General features: G+C 51.6%; 1 protein-coding gene across 3 annotated transcripts in view; it reads right to left on the minus strand.

Moving 5' to 3' along the window:
* The window catches only part of OSBPL5 (oxysterol binding protein like 5), a 199,631-nt gene that overhangs the window by 147,537 nt on the left and 34,672 nt on the right, over positions 1–17,422 (minus strand). Inside the window, exons 1-2 of one of the 3 annotated variants that reach the window (XM_075326808.1) lie at positions 465–596; positions 261–387 (exon numbers count right to left, since the gene is read on the minus strand). The exons of 1 other annotated variant lie outside the window; for it this stretch is intronic. In XM_075326808.1, the coding sequence (XP_075182923.1) occupies positions 261–387; positions 465–526 (189 nt within the window). In that variant the 5' untranslated portion in view covers positions 527–596. Of the gene's footprint in view, positions 1–260; positions 388–464; positions 597–10,010; positions 10,544–17,422 lie in introns of those variants that run through there. One more of the 3 variants, XM_075326810.1, reaches the window with a different exon arrangement.

The raw sequence follows: 17,422 nt of genomic DNA on the forward strand, positions 1-17,422 counted from the left end.
ACCATGATAAACCCCACCAGACAACCCCAGCGTCGTGACACGATGTATCTCAATGCTGTGATTTGTAGCACCACATTAGCAGGGAATGATGGAAAGATGTAAAATAATATGCATAAGTATTACATTACTGTGTCTTCCATTCCTTCACTGCACATTACATTACATTGTATAATATTCTCACTATTACACTATTTATAAATAAAACAAAACTTCACTGAAAATTTCCCATTGTTATGTTTGTAAATAATATTTGTAGATACCTCACATTCCAATGTCAGAACCTGACAATTAGAGATGAGCGGATCTGGATCATCTCTCCTGCAGAAGCGGGGAAAGTTTTGTTCTTTTTCATCTGTGTCAATCAGTGATGACTGACAAACTACTAGCCTGCTCTTAAAATAAAAAATAAGTGTAGAACATCGTAACAAGTACATAAGCTGATAATAATAATAATACATACATACCTCAGCTGCTGCAGAACCTTATAATACAGCTCAGCTGCTGCAGAACATCGTAATACAGACATTGGCTGCTGCAGAACATCATAATACAAACCTCAGCTTCTGCAGAACATTGTAATACAGACATTGGCTGCTGCAGAACATCATAATAGACACCTCAGCTGCTGCAAATTATAATAATACACATCTCAGCTAATGAAGAACATTATAATAGACACAGCTGCTGCAGAACATCGTAATACAGGCATCGGCTGCTGAAGAACAACATAATAGACACCTCTCCTGCTGCAGAACATCATAAGACACACCTCAGCTGCAGTAGATGATAATAATACACACCTCAGCTGCTACAAAACATCATAATATACACCTCAGCTGCTGCAGAACCTCATAATAGACACAGCTGCTATAGAACATTGTAATACAGACATTGGCTGCTGCAGAACATCATAATACACACCTCAGCTGCTGCAGAACATCATAATAGACACAGCTGCTTCAGAACATCATAATCCAGACATCAACTGCTGCAGAACATCATAATAGACACCTCAGCTTCTGCAGAACATCATAATAGACACCTCAGCTGCTGCAGATCATAATAATACACACCTCAGCTGCTACAAAACATCTTAAAACATACCTCAGCTGCTGCAAAACCTCATAATACACACCTCAGCTGCTGCATATCATATTACAGACCTCAGCTACAGCAGAACCAAATGTAACAATGTTGCCCTTTCACTAACAATGAGTGGGGTGCTCAGCTCACAGCCTGTCATCCAGCAATTATAATCAAAGTTACATTGTAATTCTTGTGTAATACAAAACAACCCTGCAACTTCCTCTTTTAATTTCCCATCTTTTTAAGTTTTTGCCTTCTGTCTGTGGCCTGAATAATATAACATGAATTAACTATACATCATAAAATGTCATCTATCATCCATTGTTTTATATTTTTTATGTTGGACTGTTGCTTTAATTATAGTAGATACATTGACGATCTCACATTACAGCGACAATAACTTTCTATCAATTAGTGCAAGAGACCTGGAGAAGGCAGGTAACTGTGACGGCTGAACCAGCTCCCCTGACTAATGAGCAGGCAGATAGCAATGTCACCAGCCAAAGAAACAGATTTCCCTGCTTTCCTGATCGCATTCAGCAGTGTTTTCGTGAGAGTGAAAGGAACAGTTATTCACAAATTCTCTTGGTCTGATCAGTCAGGTCTGCCCGCACACTCCTAGAATGTGTAATGAAGTTTGAGAAACCCCACCGATTCATTGTATGGAGAAATGAATGAACTTCAAGCTGGATGCAAAACACAATGTCTTTTTATAGGTTTTAAAACTAAAGGCCCCGTTACATGCAACAACGTATCTAACGATATATCGCCGGGGTCATGGATTCCATGACGCACATTCGGCATCGTTAGCGACGTCGTTGCGTGTGACATGCACGAACGACCGTTAACGATGGAAAATACTCACGTCCATCGTTGACACGTCGTTCATTTTCATAAAATTGTTGATTGTAGAGGACGCAGGTTGTTCATCGTTTCTGAGGCAGCACACATCGCTATGTGTGACACCTCGGGAACGACGAACTACAGCTTACCTGCGGCCGCCGGCAATGTGGAAGGAAGGAGGTGGGCAGAATGTTACGGCCGCTCATCTCCACCCCTCTGCTTCTATTGGGCGGCTGCTTAGTGACGCCTCTGTGACGCTGCACGAACCGCCCCCTTAGAAAGGAGGCGATTCGCCGGCCACAGCGACGTCGCTAGGCAGGTAACCACGTGTGACGGCTCTTAACAATTTTGTGCGCCACGAGCAGCGATTTGCCTGTGAGTGACGCACAAACGACGGGGGCGGGGACGATCACTAGCGATATCGATATCGCAGCGTGTAACACCCCCTTTAGTCACATAATGCCCAGGCCGCTCTGGGAGACACAGAGATTACATTCCATGACTTTCATTCATAATGGAACTAGGACTCCATCATACCACGGATGTGAAAGTCCAGCTTAAAGCGCACCAATCACCAGGATTTTACCATATAACCTAAAGCCAGTGCTATACTGGCGCTATCAGGCTGATTCTATACATACCTTTAGTTGTCAGCTTGGATGTATATGTGACGCCCTGGGCAAGCCAGGGGTCACAGGTCACAACACCACATGCACCCCACATTCCCTGCAGGTACACCAAGCTAACCTAAAATCCTTGTTGCCTTCCTCCAGGGGCTGATGTCCACACCAGGGGGTGGGCCAGGCGGTTGGCTCCACCCACTGAGGAGTACACAGCCCTGGAGGCGGGAGAACCAGGCAGATAGAGTTTGGAGGAGGAAGTGGAAGGAGTTGAAGTTGAAGTCTAGCTGAGGGCTAGAGTGGAGTTGAGCTCAGGCAGAGCTTGAGTCAGAAGCAAGAACAGAGTTAAGCTAGGGAAGTGAAAGTAGAAGGAAGTGGTAGAGGAGCTTAGGAGAGAAGCTGAAGAAAAGTGAAAAGAAACGGTTTGTAAAGCCTGAAGTTGGTCCGGGTGTGTGCCCCGGACCGTGACAGCAAGGTCAGCAGACGGCGGTGATAGTCTGCAGGGGGACGGCTCGGAGGTTGCTGGAAGGACCGCGGACAGGTGGTGACCCGGCGGTACCAGAGCAGTATACGAAGAACAGTCAGCACCAGGGCAGGCGCCTTTCGGATCCCGGCAAGGCTAGGAGTCGCCTTAAATTGCCAAATCCGTCAGTGAAGGGGACGTCTGTCTCCTAACAACCAAGTCCCGATTGAAGGCAACAGCCCAACCGTGAAGGGGAGACACCGCCACCGCCAGGGCACCAGTTTCCCAGGGCCAGCGCCTGCGGGCAAGAGTAGAGCTCCTTCGGCCCAGCTTGAAGCCGAGGAGTGGGTAACCGGTGGGAACCCATCGCTACCAAAAGGACTTTACATAGGTGCAGGGAAGAGACCATCACCGCTAACTGCAGGGAACATCAGCACCGTGAACCGTCCGAGGGACCGGTCCAACCAGCCGTTTGTTTACCGAGAACTGTGTCGTGTTTACTGGCTGAGTGAGTACCTCCGTGCCGTGCGGCACAGCGCTGCCCCTGCGCCCCTGCACCTGCACAGGCCCCAGACCCGCCTGTCCACCATCCCAATCCCATCACCGGGCCCCGGGAGCATCACAACCCCTACCCACGGAGGGCACATCAACAACAGGCTGCTCCATACCATGACTCCCGGGCTCCCCATACAGAGCAGCGGTGGTGTTAACAAATCACCACAACCGTGGGTGGCGTCACGAACAATAAACTATCCCAAAACACCAATTCCCCTTTTCACTCACGGGCGAGGAGCGCCGCTCGAGTCCCCGGGATCCGGCCCATCGCTCGAGCCACCGAGCAGCGGCAGGCCGCAGCAGCCGCGGCAGCTGGACCCGAGCAGTGGGAGAGCGCGGCGTCCCCTCCTCCGCCCGCGACAACTTGGCGTCACGAACAGGATCTTACCGCTCTGCCGTTGGGTAGAGGTGCGCCCTGTGACCGCCGGAGGTATCCGGCCGAAAAATTTCAGAAGTCGCCATCTTTGTCGCGAAAAGTTCCCGCTCGAGCGTCTTCTCGAGTGGCAGAGGCGCGAAGGCAAAAACCCCGCCCCGATAGAGGAGGGGCCGGAAAGAAGCTAAGGAGGACGCGAATGGAGAAATGGCGGCGTCCTCAAATTGGAGCACGGGAGTACCCACTACCGGGGCATCCAAGCTCTGGGGAAAAAGAGGAGTAGCTTTTGAAGACTGCGGCCCGGGTGAGCTCCCCGCCGGGACCGGTGAGTGGCTGGAGCGGGAGTTGGATCGGTTCTGCTTGAAGGTGAGGGCGCAGAGCCTGCAGCAGTTGATGGACTGGAAGGCAGAGATGCGCAGGATGGTTGCCGTAGTGGGGGCCCGTGAGCAAGGGGCCGCTGCCGTGCCGTGCCGCGACCAGTCCACCCAAACCCCAGAACCGGCCCTGATTGAGTGGGAGACGGACAGCAGCGCCGCAGCCGGGGGTCCGGAGAGAATGCCGCTGATGGAGGAAAAGGTCCCAAGTATGTTGATTCCGCCGCCGTTCCTAACGGCTGTCAGTGGTTCGGGGTTGAATTGCCGATGGAAGGAGAACCCCATGTACCGTTCGGTCCCTGAGTGGGCCGACCCCCTGCGGTGGTAGCCGCCTCAAGGTCAGCGGAGCACCGATGCACCGTCCCCGTTGGGACCACCAGTGTGTTCGTTTAAAAGTTTGAAAAATGAGAAATTGATTACCGAAGTTCACCTGATTCACATGTGATTTGAAAACCGGCCGTTGCCGGCACCGTTGTCCCCGTGGGGACCGTTTGAAAAGTTTGCATGAGGAACTGCTCATGGACAAGCCCGTGAACTTGCAGGGCAACCACAAACGTTAACTGGCTTGTAAATATAAAATATGTTGTGCAGCTACCGTAACCGCCTCCGGAGAGGCAGGTTGGAGGGAGGGCCCGCAGTGGAGCAGGCTGGGGCCCAGCCACCACAGGGACCGGTGGCTACCCTCTGGAGGGGAAGGACAGATCCCGCTCGGGTAACTTGTGCTGGACTGGGGTCAAGGGGTGCTGCCTGGGTTTTAGGGGCAGCATCAGGGCCAGGTTACTTGGGTGGGAGAGATCGGCAGCCGCAACCGTTTAATGTTACCGTTTGCAACGTTAAAGAACTGAACCTCCCGATGTGGGATGATGCCATAAACTGTAAATATGTTACCGTTTTTCTATTTTCACAGAAAACAAAAAGGAAAATAAAACCGGTGTTGGACGGGCAGCCCGAGGACGGTCTGCGTTTTGCTAAGGGGGAATGTGACGCCCTGGGCAAGCCAGGGGTCACAGGTCACAACACCACATGCACCCCACATTCCCTGCAGGTACACCAAGCTAACCTAAAATCCTTGTTGCCTTCCTCCAGGGGCTGATGTCCACACCAGGGGGTGGGCCAGGCGGTTGGCTCCGCCCACCGAGGAGTACACAGCCCTGGAGGCGGGAGAACCAGGCAGATAGAGTTTGGAGGAGGAAGTGGAAGGAGTTGAAGTTGAAGTCTAGCTGAGGGCTAGAGTGGAGTTGAGCTCAGGCAGAGCTTGAGTGAGAAGCAAGAACAGAGTTAAGCTAGGGAAGTGAAAGTAGAAGGAAGTGGTAGAGGAGCTTAGGAGAGAAGCTGAAGAAAAGTGAAAAGAAACGGTTTGTAAAGCCTGAAGTTGGTCCGGGTGTGTGCCCCGGACCATGACAGCAAGGTCAGCAGACGGCGGTGATAGTCTGCAGGGGGACTGCTCGGAGGTTGCTGGAAGGACCGCGGACGGGTGGTGACCCGGCGGTACCGGAGCAGTATACGAAGAACAGTCAGCACCAGGGCAGGGGCCTTTCGGATCCCGGCAAGGCTAGGAGTCGCCTTAAATTGCCAAATCCGTCAGTGAAGGGGACGTCTGTCTCCTAACAACCAAGTCCCGATTGAAGGCAACAGCCCAACCGTGAAGGGGAGACACCGCCACCGCCAGGGCACCAGTTTCCCAGGGTCAGCGCCTGCGGGCAAGAGTAGAGCTCCTTCGGCCCAGCTTGAAGCCGAGGAGTGGGTAACCGGTGGGAACCCATCGCTACCAAAAGGACTTTACATAGGTGCAGGGAAGAGACCATCATCGCTAACTGCAGGGAACATCAGCACCGTGAACCGTCCGAGGGACCCGTCCAACCAACCGTTTGTTTACCGAGAACTGTGTCGTGTTTACTGGCTGAGTGAGTACCTCCGTGCCGTGCGGCACAGCGCTGCCCCTGCTCCCCTGCACCTCCACAGGCCCCAGACCCGCCTGTCCACCATCCCAATCCCATCACCGGGCCCCGGGAGCATCACAACCCCTACCCACGGAGGGCACATCAACAACTGGCTGCTCCATACCATCACTCCCGGGCTCCCCATACAGAGCAGTGGTGGTGTTAACAAATCACCACAACCGTGGGTGGCGTCACGGACAATAAACTATCCCAAAACACCAATTCCCCTTTTCACTCACGGGCGAGGAGCGCCGCTCGAGTCCCCGGGATCCGGCCCATCGCTCGAGCCACCGAGCAGCGGCAGGCCGCAGCATCCGCGGCAGCCGGACCCGAGCAGTGGGAGAGCGCGGCGTCCCCTCCTCCGCCCGCGACATATAGGTTTGGAAACACAAGCAAGTAAAGTTTGTAAAATTAGCAGCTTGTTGAGTGACTGCAGTAGCTGATAGCTGGGGTGGGTATTCATAGTTATCCCCTCCCCCTGTTATTTATCCTAATTCTATTATACAATCATTGTACTTTGTGACTAAAAGAACCTGTGCTGAGCTCATACCCATGTAACCAGAAGGGGCGGGGCGTCAGCCAACATAGCTGATACCAGGAAGCAACATTTTTCTGTTGGTTGAGGCCCTGCCCTTTCTGGTCACATGGGTATGACATCAGCATGAGAGTGTCAGTGTAGCACTGATAGCACAGTTATATAAGAAAATCCTGGTGATTGGTGCGCTATGTCCCTCATTAGAGGCACCATTGCTCATTCAACTGCATTTTACATAACAAAATACTGCAGCCTGCAGTGCTACTTTACTGTAAAATTGAAGGACAATCAGACATTATGCAATAATCCCCATGGGCTCTGTCTAGTGGTCTTGGTGTCCATTATGTGACACATCCAACACTCGGTCATTTTTACATTTCGGAACAGAAAAATGGAAATAATCCAAGTGTAAATTCAGTCTTAATATGACAAAAAGTTGAGCGTCTCTAGTCTAAGAGTTTCCCATCTTCAAAACTATACCCAATAATATTTAGTACAACCCCCAATATACGGCCATAGTTATTAGTACAGCCCCTAAAAGACACCAAAGTCAGTAGTACAACATTTCCCTATTCCCCGGAGCCATCTGCATGACACATTTTATGGCTCAGTTACTCATAGTACCAACTGTACTGTAACTGGGGTGTACCTATGGTGGGCGCGGAAGTTGCAGTTGCACCTGGGTCCTGGAGACAAGGTGGTCTACAAGTTCCCTTTGGCCCAGATGAGAAGACTATTAATATTAAACACCTGTGATATCTTGAGGCCCTGTAACATTTCACATCAGGGTCCACGAACTTTGAGTTACGCCAATGTATCCCATGGTCATTAATATATGCTGAACTATACACTATATACATTAGTAAAACGCTCATTACATCCATGTCCATTCCTATGACTCTTACCCGCTAAGTCTCTTACTATACCCTGTGGTCATTCACACTACCACTTTAGCATTTTAATATCTGGGATGAAATTGGGCCCCGTTTCCTCTTCATGATGCTCCAGTGACTATAGCTAATGGTCAATCCAATAACTATACCGTATGATCAATTGCACAACTTTTTTGTACCCAATGTTGATTTTTATGACCCCCCTATTTTTCTTAATAATCATTTGTGCCCCGATTCTACCCCACAGTCAATTTCAACCCCCACTAGAACTCATGCTCACTTGTGTGAGCCCTATTATACCTAATGATCAATCATTCAGCTCCCACTAGACGCCATTGTTACAGGACCCCCATTATGCCCCCTCATCATTGACCGCTCATTTTCTACTATACCCCATGGTGATGCGTATAACCTCCACTATAACCCATGGTCATCCATACAATGCATATTATACCCCACAGAAAAGCGATGAACCCCTCCTTTTCCTCTTATACCCCTCGGTTATTCACACAACCCCCACACAACTCTTATGTGTACCTCTCATATCCCCATACAGTCATTTCTACAACCCCTCATTATATTCTACGACCTTTGAACAATCCCCCACTAGGAAGTTGTGTAAATTATGTTCCCATGTTACACCACTCATTATACCCCACGATCATTCGTAGGACCCTCATTATGCCCTATGGTCTTCGTTCACAGTCCCACTGCACCCAACGGTCATTTTTTTAACCCCGGCTACGAAGTTGTATAACCTGTTATGTCCAGATATGATACATCCTCTTCATACCCCACGATCAGCACCCGACATGCCCTATGTTCTATGTACAACCCTTCCACTACACCCCATAGTCATTCATAAACCCCCGATGATGATGAAGTTGTATATATTGTTATCTGCACATCTCACACAACCTCGTTATACCCCATGGACATTCATAGACCCCCGATGATGATGAAATTGTATATATTGTTATTCTCACAACCTCGTTATACCCCATGGTCACTCATAAACCCCCGATGATGATGAAGTTGTATATATTGTTATGTGTACATCTCACAGCCTCGTTATACCCCATGGTCATTGATAGACCCCCGATGATGATGAAGTTGTATATATTGTTATGTGCACATCTCACAACCTCGTTATACCCCATGGTCCTTCATAAACCCCCGATGATGATGTAGTTGTATATATTGTTATCTGCACATCTCACAGCCTCGTTATACCCCATGGTCCTTCATAAACCCCCGATGATGAAGAAGTTGTATATATTGTTATGTGCACATCTCACAGCCTCGTTATACCCCATGGTCCTTCATAAACCCCCGATGATGAAGAAGTTGTATATATTGTTATGTGCACATCTCACAGCCTCGTTATACCCCATGGTCACTCATAAACCCCCGATGATGATGAAGTTGTATATATTGTTATGTGCACATCTCACAGCCTCGTTATACCCCATGGTCACTCATAAACCCCCGATGATGATGAAGTTGTATATATTATGTGCACATCTCACAACCTCATTATACCCCATGGTCATTCATAAACCCCCGATGATGATGAAGTTGTATATATTGTTATGTGCACATCTCACAACCTCATTATACCCCATGGTCATTCATAAACCCCGGTGATGATGTAGTTGTATATATTGTTATGTGCACATCTCACAACCTCGTTATACCCCATGGTCCTTCATAAACCCCCGATGATGAAGAAGTTGTATATATTGTTATGTGCACATCTCACAACCTCGTTATACCCCATGGTCCTTCATAAACCCCCGATGATGAAGAAGTTGTATATATTGTTATGTGCACATCTCACAACCTCGTTATACCCCATGGTCCTTCATAAACCCCCGATGATGAAGAAGTTGTATATATTGTTATGTGCACATCTCACAGCCTCGTTATACCCCATGGTCATTCATAAACCACCGATGATGATGAAGTTGTATATATTGTTATACCCCATGATCATTTCTACAACACTCATTTATACAACCCTCGCTTTCCCATTCACCACAACCCTTATTGTACCCCAGCCATGCCCCTGTCGGGGGTTGTAGAGATTGTTTTACGTCTTTCTTCTTGCATTGTTTACGTCTTTCTTCTTGGATTGTTTACGTCTTTCTTCTTGGATTGTTTACGTCTTTCTTCTTGCAATCATCGTCACATTTCGTTCATCACTATGTTCTAATATCATAGGAACCAGCAACAGTTAATGGGAAGAAAACTGGGTCTGTTCACAGCATCTCGAGACACCGGAGAAGGAGGAAAGGAAAAAAAGGAGAATGGATTCTTATTTCTTACCTTGTCAGTCAAGAGAAGGATCTAGTGGCACATTAGGGCTTCAGGGCACTGCCCAACTGGCAGTTTTCCTGATGTTACTGAGTCTCCAAAATAGGAACTTCATTGCAGATCATTGCCTTGTCCTGTGTGCTGTGCCTTGTCTCCCGGAGGATTGCAGATGCAGGCTGGAGGGTTACATCCCAGTCTTTCCCTTCCTGCTGTACAGTCTTCTCCAGATGTAGAATGAGCAGCTCCTGCTTCTATAGCAAAGAGCGGGCGATGTCAGTGGCAGAATGTGGTGTAGACAGCACAAGCCCACAGGGACAGCAGGAGGAGGAAGCACAGCCACCGAAATCTGATGTCAGAGGATGAGCGGAGATGTGGAGGGAGCGGCCACTGGACGTGACCACACGATCCGTATTATCTGCTCCGTGCCTTATCTAATTCCCGGGATAAAATGTAGGCGACTGCAAAAAGAGCAATTTCCCAATAGATTTCCATATTCGTAACGACCTCGACGGGTCAATTCAAGTTATGTCCTCCGCCTCGCTGATCCATTTAGTTGAATGTAGGGACAATTTATGGAAACTGATAGCAGCACAAACTGTACTAAAAATATCCTGGAACTTGGCTAGCTTCACCCATGCAGATGCCAGAAAATCAGTAAGACATGTTAGGTGAGCCACTCAACGTCTTTACCAAACTTCTCCGACGGCGCCTTTCCAAAACTTTCTCGGGGCAAGTCGTGGTCAACAGAAAATGGCCTTCTCCAAACTGGTCCCACAAAGCTGTTCACATGAGTTTCCTCCAGGTTCTCCGGTTTCCTCCCACACTCCAAAAACATACTGATAGGGAATTTAGATTGTGAGCCCCAATGGGGACAGTGTTGCCAATGTATGTAAAGCGCTGTGGAATTAATGGCGCTATATAAGTGAATAAATATTATTATCCTCATCCACCAAGCTGTACAGTTGGCACAGTGAAGTCAGGTGGGTAACGTTCTCCTGGAGTCACCAAACCCAGACTCGTCCATCAGATGCCGATACAGCTGTGTGATCTATCACTGCACAGAACACGTCTCCTCCAGAGTCCGGTGGTGGCGGCTTTACACCACTGTATCCGACGCTCAGTGTAGTGCTTGGTGATATACAGCTCAGTATTGTGCTTGGTGATGTACGGCTCGGCATTGTGCTTGGTGATGTACGGCTCGGCATTGTGCTTGGTGATGTACGGCTCGGCATTGTGCTTGGTGATGTACGGCTCAGCATTGTGCTTGGTGATGTACGGTTCGGCATTGTGCTTGGTGATGTATGGCTCGGCATTGTGCTTGGTGATGTATGGCTCGGCATTGTGCTTGGTGATGTTTGGCTCGGCATTGTGCTTGGTGATGTACGGCTCGGCATTGTGCTTGGTGATGTACGGCTCGGCATTGTGCTTGGTGATGTATGGCTCGGCATTGTGCTTGGTGATTTATGGCTCGGCATTGTGCTTGGTGATGTACGGCTCGGCATTGTGCTTGGTGATGTACGGCTCGGCATTGTGCTTGGTGATGTACGGCTCGGCATTGTGCTTGGTGATGTACGGCTCGGCATTGTGCTTGGTGATGTATGGCTCGGCATTCTGCTTGGTAATGTACGGCTCGGCATTGTGCTTGGTGATGTACGGCTGCTGCTGCTCGGCCATGAAATACCCGGCAAGTGCAGTGCTTGTGCTGATTTTTCCATAGGAGATTGGGACCATGCAATTATGGGGTCCGCAGAGCGATGGTGACTTTTCTGCCCTCAGCACTAAGCCTACCGATCTGTAACATAACGTGGGCTCCACTTTGCTGCTGAGTTGCTGCAGTTCCTTCCACTCACAGGTGATGGGGAAGTTTTAGTAGGAAGAAATGTCATGAACGGACTTGTTACGCCAGTGGCTCCCATTACAGGACAGTGCTGGTATCGGTGAGCTCTGCACCACTAGCCATTCTGTCATGTGTTAGTAAAGGTAGACGGCATGGTGGGGGGCTGGATGTTATACACTACACCAGGGGGTGGGGGGCTGGATGTTATACACTACACCAGGGGGTGGGGGGCTGGATGTTATACACTACACCAGGGGGTGGGGGGCTGGATGTTATACACTACACCAGGGGGTGGGGGGCTGGATGTTATACACTACACCAGGGGGTGGGGGGCTGGATGTTATACACTACACCAGGGGGTGGGGGGCTGGATGTTATACACTACACCAGGGGGTGGGGGGCTGGATGTTATACACTACACCAGGGGGTGGGGGGCTGGATGTTATATACTACACCAGGGGGTGAGGGGCTGGATGTTATACACTACACCAGGGGGTAAGGGGCTGGATGTTATACACTACACCAGGGGGTGAGGGGCTGGATGTTATACACTACACCAGGGGGTGAGGGGCTGGATGTTATACACTACACTAGGGGGTGAGGGGCTGGATGTTATACACTACACCAGGGGGTAAGGGGCTGGATGTTATACACTACACCAGGGGGTGAGGGGCTGGATGTTATGTGTGGCGCCCCTGACCTGGTCAGGCACCACTGAGTACTGCACCCATGCTGGGGACAGTACAATACAGGTAATCCAGATGGCTGACAGGGGTGTGGAACACAGGCGCATAGTGACCAGGTCTCACACATGTACCCATGAGAGGACCCCTGGGGATCCCAGGAGGGGGCAAAGCCTATACCTCCACTGGAATAGTGGCAGGGGGTTAAAAAGCCTCCATCTCCTCTCAAGGGGTGTGGTAAGAGAGTCTGGTTGCTAGGTGGCGTAGGCAAGAACAGGAGAGGAGGAGCAGTGAGTCAGTTAGAGCAGAGAACTCCATAGGGCTCAGTGAGGAGCAGACCTGTGGGGCTGTTGCTGTCTAACAGCGCCCGCGCAGTGGCTACAGACGGGGGAGAACGGTCAACTAGGAGTGCTGCCTGAAAGCCAGCTTCAGCTAGAGAGTGCACGGAGTGGGAAGTAAGGAGACTGCTAGAGAGCACCAGGCCCAACCGGGCGGCAGATCCCGAAGCGGAGATAGATCCAGCTTTCTTTTGCTAAACCTGCCGGTGTGGGGCTCTTACAGCCCACACCACAACAACTAAAAGCCGCAGCCACGTAACCGCAAGTTAGGGCCCATAGGTCATAGGAGGCAAGAGGCTGGAGTGGCCTGGTCCGGGGAACAAGCACACGGCAAACAACAAGGGGAGAGAGGCTGCAGCATCTTCCCTGGGTGACCCCCATAGGGACTAAAAGTCGGGGTCACCCCAAACCACCAAGGGCTAAGGAAGGCGAGTCAGTAGTCACCCCCATAAAGTCAGCCTGAAGGATACCTGGTTCCCACCTGGTTCATCCCAGCTACGCCCGGGCTACTCACCCTGCCATCAAATGTGAGTAAAGCCCTTGAAAGACAATTCTGCCTGTGTGGAGTTATTCTGCGCCTTGTGGTACTACAAACCTACACAGGGCCCTGGGGCTTGCCTCACTCTCAGGAGGCTACTACATCCGACTGCACACACCATCAGCCCCAGGCGACCCTCAACCTGCAGTGGCGGTCCCCACTGACCGCAATACTGAGAGTGGCGTCACGATCAAAACCGAAGATTCCCTACCTGTGACCAGCACCAGCTACGTGGAGTCCCTGAAGGTAATGCACCGACACAACACCTGTGGGGCTTCACATCTGGCGTCACGAACAGGATAAGGACTAGACCTGTTCAGACAGGTGACCATGTGCCTAGGCGGTCCGCTTGAAAAATTGGAAGCGCCGCCATATTGCCACCATGAAAAGCGCGCTGAAAAACAACAGCAGCCCGCGCTGGAAGAAGTTACCGCCCACGAAGAGGTGTGGCTACCCAGAGATCCCCTGCAGAGTTCTGACCTTGCCAGCTATGAGGGTGGAAGCGTCGAGAGACGGCGGGAAGGAAAGGAAGCCACAAGCCTGCTGCTGGGAGAGGAGCTACTGAAAGAGGCAGAGCAGAAACTGGACAGCTTGTTACAGGAGGCAGCGAAGAGTCCACTGCTGGGAGACCGTGCAGAAGACGGCGCAGAAGAAATGGCGTCTGACCGCAGGAACCCAGAACCAGGCTCCGCTGCCTGGTGGTACCGAGAGCTGGCCCAGTTTTGCAACCGGCTGGAGACCCGGGTCGTGGAGCAGATTCGGGAGGAACGGATGGAACTGCAGGAGCTGACCGCGGCGGTTCGGGCCTATGAAGGGAGAGCTGCATGCCGGGTGTCAGGCGGGACGGCGACGACGCAGACCCCAGTGCTACCAACAACGGGTGAGTCGAATGATGCCCCGGCCCGCGCAAGTGCCCCGACCCCTGCTGCCACGTCCGCGGTCCCTGAAGAGGCGTCCGGTGCGGCGACGCTGAAGCAGGCCGCAGCCACGCCAGGTGCGGCCCTCCAAGCCCCAGCGGCTGCAGCGATGCCCTGCTCGGCCCACCAAGACCCAGTCCCTGCAGCGATGCCCTGCCCGGCCCGCCAGGACCAGGCCGCCGCCATACAGGGCGCGGCCCGCCAAGCCCAGACTGCTGCAGCGACGTCCAGCCCAGCCTGCACAGAGCCCCCTGCAACAGCGACACTGATCCAGGCCGCCGCCATACAGGGCGCGGCCCGCCAAGACCAGGCCGCCGCCATCCCGGGCGCGGCCCGCCAAGACCAGGCCGCCGCCATACAGGGCGCGGCCCGCCAAGACCAGGCCGCCGCCATGCCAGGCGCGGCCCGCCAAGAAAAGACTACCTCAGCATTTACCCCGGCCTGTAAGGCCAGAGCAGACACCGCTCCCCGGTCCACAGAGGTTCCTGATAGGCAGCCCACGGTGGGTGAAGACCCTGCATATTGGCAGATGAAGGCTGACCTGGAGGCCAAATTTCCACAATGGTTGGTGAGCCAATACATACCCCCTCCGCATACCCCAAAGAGTCTCCTGCTAACTCCTGCAGCAGCTACACCAAAGAGTCCCTCACCTGGGCCGGCTGAAGAGCATCCATCCCCGGCACTGCCACAGCTGGAGTGCCAGGAAGAACTAAGGGGGAGAGGAGGCCAGGAAGCAGAAGGGTTGACTCCGACTCCAGTGCCACCAGTAGCAGATGTGTACTCAGAGCCGGAAATGCTGCCATACTCCCGCTGGGATGAGGAAGACCTGACACCGTCTGCTGACGAAGATCAGCCCCAAGACCTCACCTGGGAGTTTGTGAGCTGCCCTCTACAGAATCCAGCCCGCAAGACACGGCGCAGAAGAACACAGTTTGCTCCAGCACCACAGTCTCCTGAACAGAGAGCAGTCACCGCCAGAGACCTAGAGGAGAAGCGTATGTTGAGAGAGTCCAAAGCCCAGGCTAGAGGACCCCTGTGTTATGGCGTAGTGGAAGACTTTAATCTGAAAAGTGGTTATGGCTTCATTGTAGCACCAGGAATAAAAGAAGGGATATTTGTAAACCGCAGAGATGTGAACGCTCATCTGCCAAGAGGACACCCTTGCAGAAATCTAAAGATGGGAGATTCCGTTCAGTTCACCCTGCATCAAGGCGAAAGAGGACTGTATGCTTTGGGCGTAACGCTATGTCCCAACAAACCTTATAGCCATCCCCTGCAACAAGAAAGACAAGAAAGACAAGAAAGACAAGAAAGACAAGAAAGACAAGAAAGACAAGAAAGACAAGAAAGACAAGATGGAGATAAAGAACCAGATGTAGAAACAGATGAAGACCAAGAACGGAAAGATAAAGATCCTACAGATAAAGAAAGAGACAAAGAGCAAGAAAGTCACAGGTGCCAGTGCCCAACGTGCCCTCGCCCTAGTGGAAAAGAGGAGTAAAGTAAAGTAAAGGAAAGTAAGAAGTTACTGTTTTGACCAGTTTTGACAAGTTTTGTTTGCAACGTTAAAGAAATGCGCCCACAAAAACTATTGTGAGAAACAAACTTTAAGGCTATGAACTTGCTATAGCCACAAACTCTCGCAGTGTAAATAGTTACACCAGTGGCACCACCACCAGGGCCAGCCTGTTTAGGGGCTTGGCTCGTCTGCAACCAGGGGGGCCCGTCCGTAGAAAAGGGCCTTGGCTCACCTGCGACCAGAGAGCACGCCTGTTTATGGGGCCTTGGCTCACCACCACAGAGAGGGTACCTGGTCAGCACCAACTGTGGAGGCCGCCTCTGCATCCTGCCAGAAGAGGTTGACGGCGCGGATCCACCAGGCCAGGTATACCCTGAAACCACCAGCCCATGAAAGCCGCCTCTACATCCTGCCAGAAGTGGCTGAAGCCGCGGCCAACGTGAGAGGGTTTTGGGTGGGTTAACGGACTTGTGGGTGGAGGGTGGTGATGTCTGATACCTGGTGCTTTTAAAAATGTTTTACATGTTTTAATGTTTTATGCATTTTAAAATGTTGTCTTGCAGCCCGAGGACGTGCTGGTGATAACTAAGGGGGAATGTGGCGCCCCTGACCTGGTCAGGCACCACTGAGTACTGCACCCATGCTGGGGACAGTACAATACAGGTAATCCAGATGGCTGACAGGGGTGTGGAACACAGGCGCATAGTGACCAGGTCTCACACATGTACCCATGAGAGGACCCCTGGGGATCCCAGGAGGGGGCAAAGCCTATACCTCCACTGGAATAGTGGCAGGGGGTTAAAAAGCCTCCATCTCCTCTCAAGGGGTGTGGTAAGAGAGTCTGGTTGCTAGGTGGCGTAGGCAAGAACAGGAGAGGAGGAGCAGTGAGTCAGTTAGAGCAGAGAACTCCATAGGGCTCAGTGAGGAGCAGACCTGTGGGGCTGTTGCTGTCTAACAGCGCCCGCGCAGTGGCTACAGACGGGGGAGAACGGTCAACTAGGAGTGCTGCCTGAAAGCCAGCTTCAGCTAGAGAGTGCACGGAGTGGGAAGTAAGGAGACTGCTAGAGAGCACCAGGCCCAACCGGGCGGCAGATCCCGAAGCGGAGATAGATCCAGCTTTCTTTTGCTAAACCTGCCGGTGTGGGGCTCTTACAGCCCACACCACAACAACTAAAAGCCGCAGCCACGTAACCGCAAGTTAGGGCCCATAGGTCATAGGAGGCAAGAGGCTGGAGTGGCCTGGTCCGGGGAACAAGCACACGGCAAACAACAAGGGGAGAGAGGCTGCAGCATCTTCCCTGGGTGACCCCCATAGGGACTAAAAGTCGGGGTCACCCCAAACCACCAAGGGCTAAGGAAGGCGAGTCAGTAGTCACCCCCATAAAGTCAGCCTGAAGGATACCTGGTTCCCACCTGGTTCATCCCAGCTACGCCCGGGCTACTCACCCTGCCATCAAATGTGAGTAAAGCCCTTGAAAGACAATTCTGCCTGTGTGGAGTTATTCTGCGCCTTGTGGTACTACAAACCTACACAGGGCCCTGGGGCTTGCCTCACTCTCAGGAGGCTACTACATCCGACTGCACACACCATC

The sequence above is a fragment of the Anomaloglossus baeobatrachus genome, chromosome 10, assembly GCF_048569485.1.
Source record: "Anomaloglossus baeobatrachus isolate aAnoBae1 chromosome 10, aAnoBae1.hap1, whole genome shotgun sequence".
NCBI lineage: Eukaryota > Metazoa > Chordata > Amphibia > Anura > Aromobatidae > Anomaloglossus > Anomaloglossus baeobatrachus.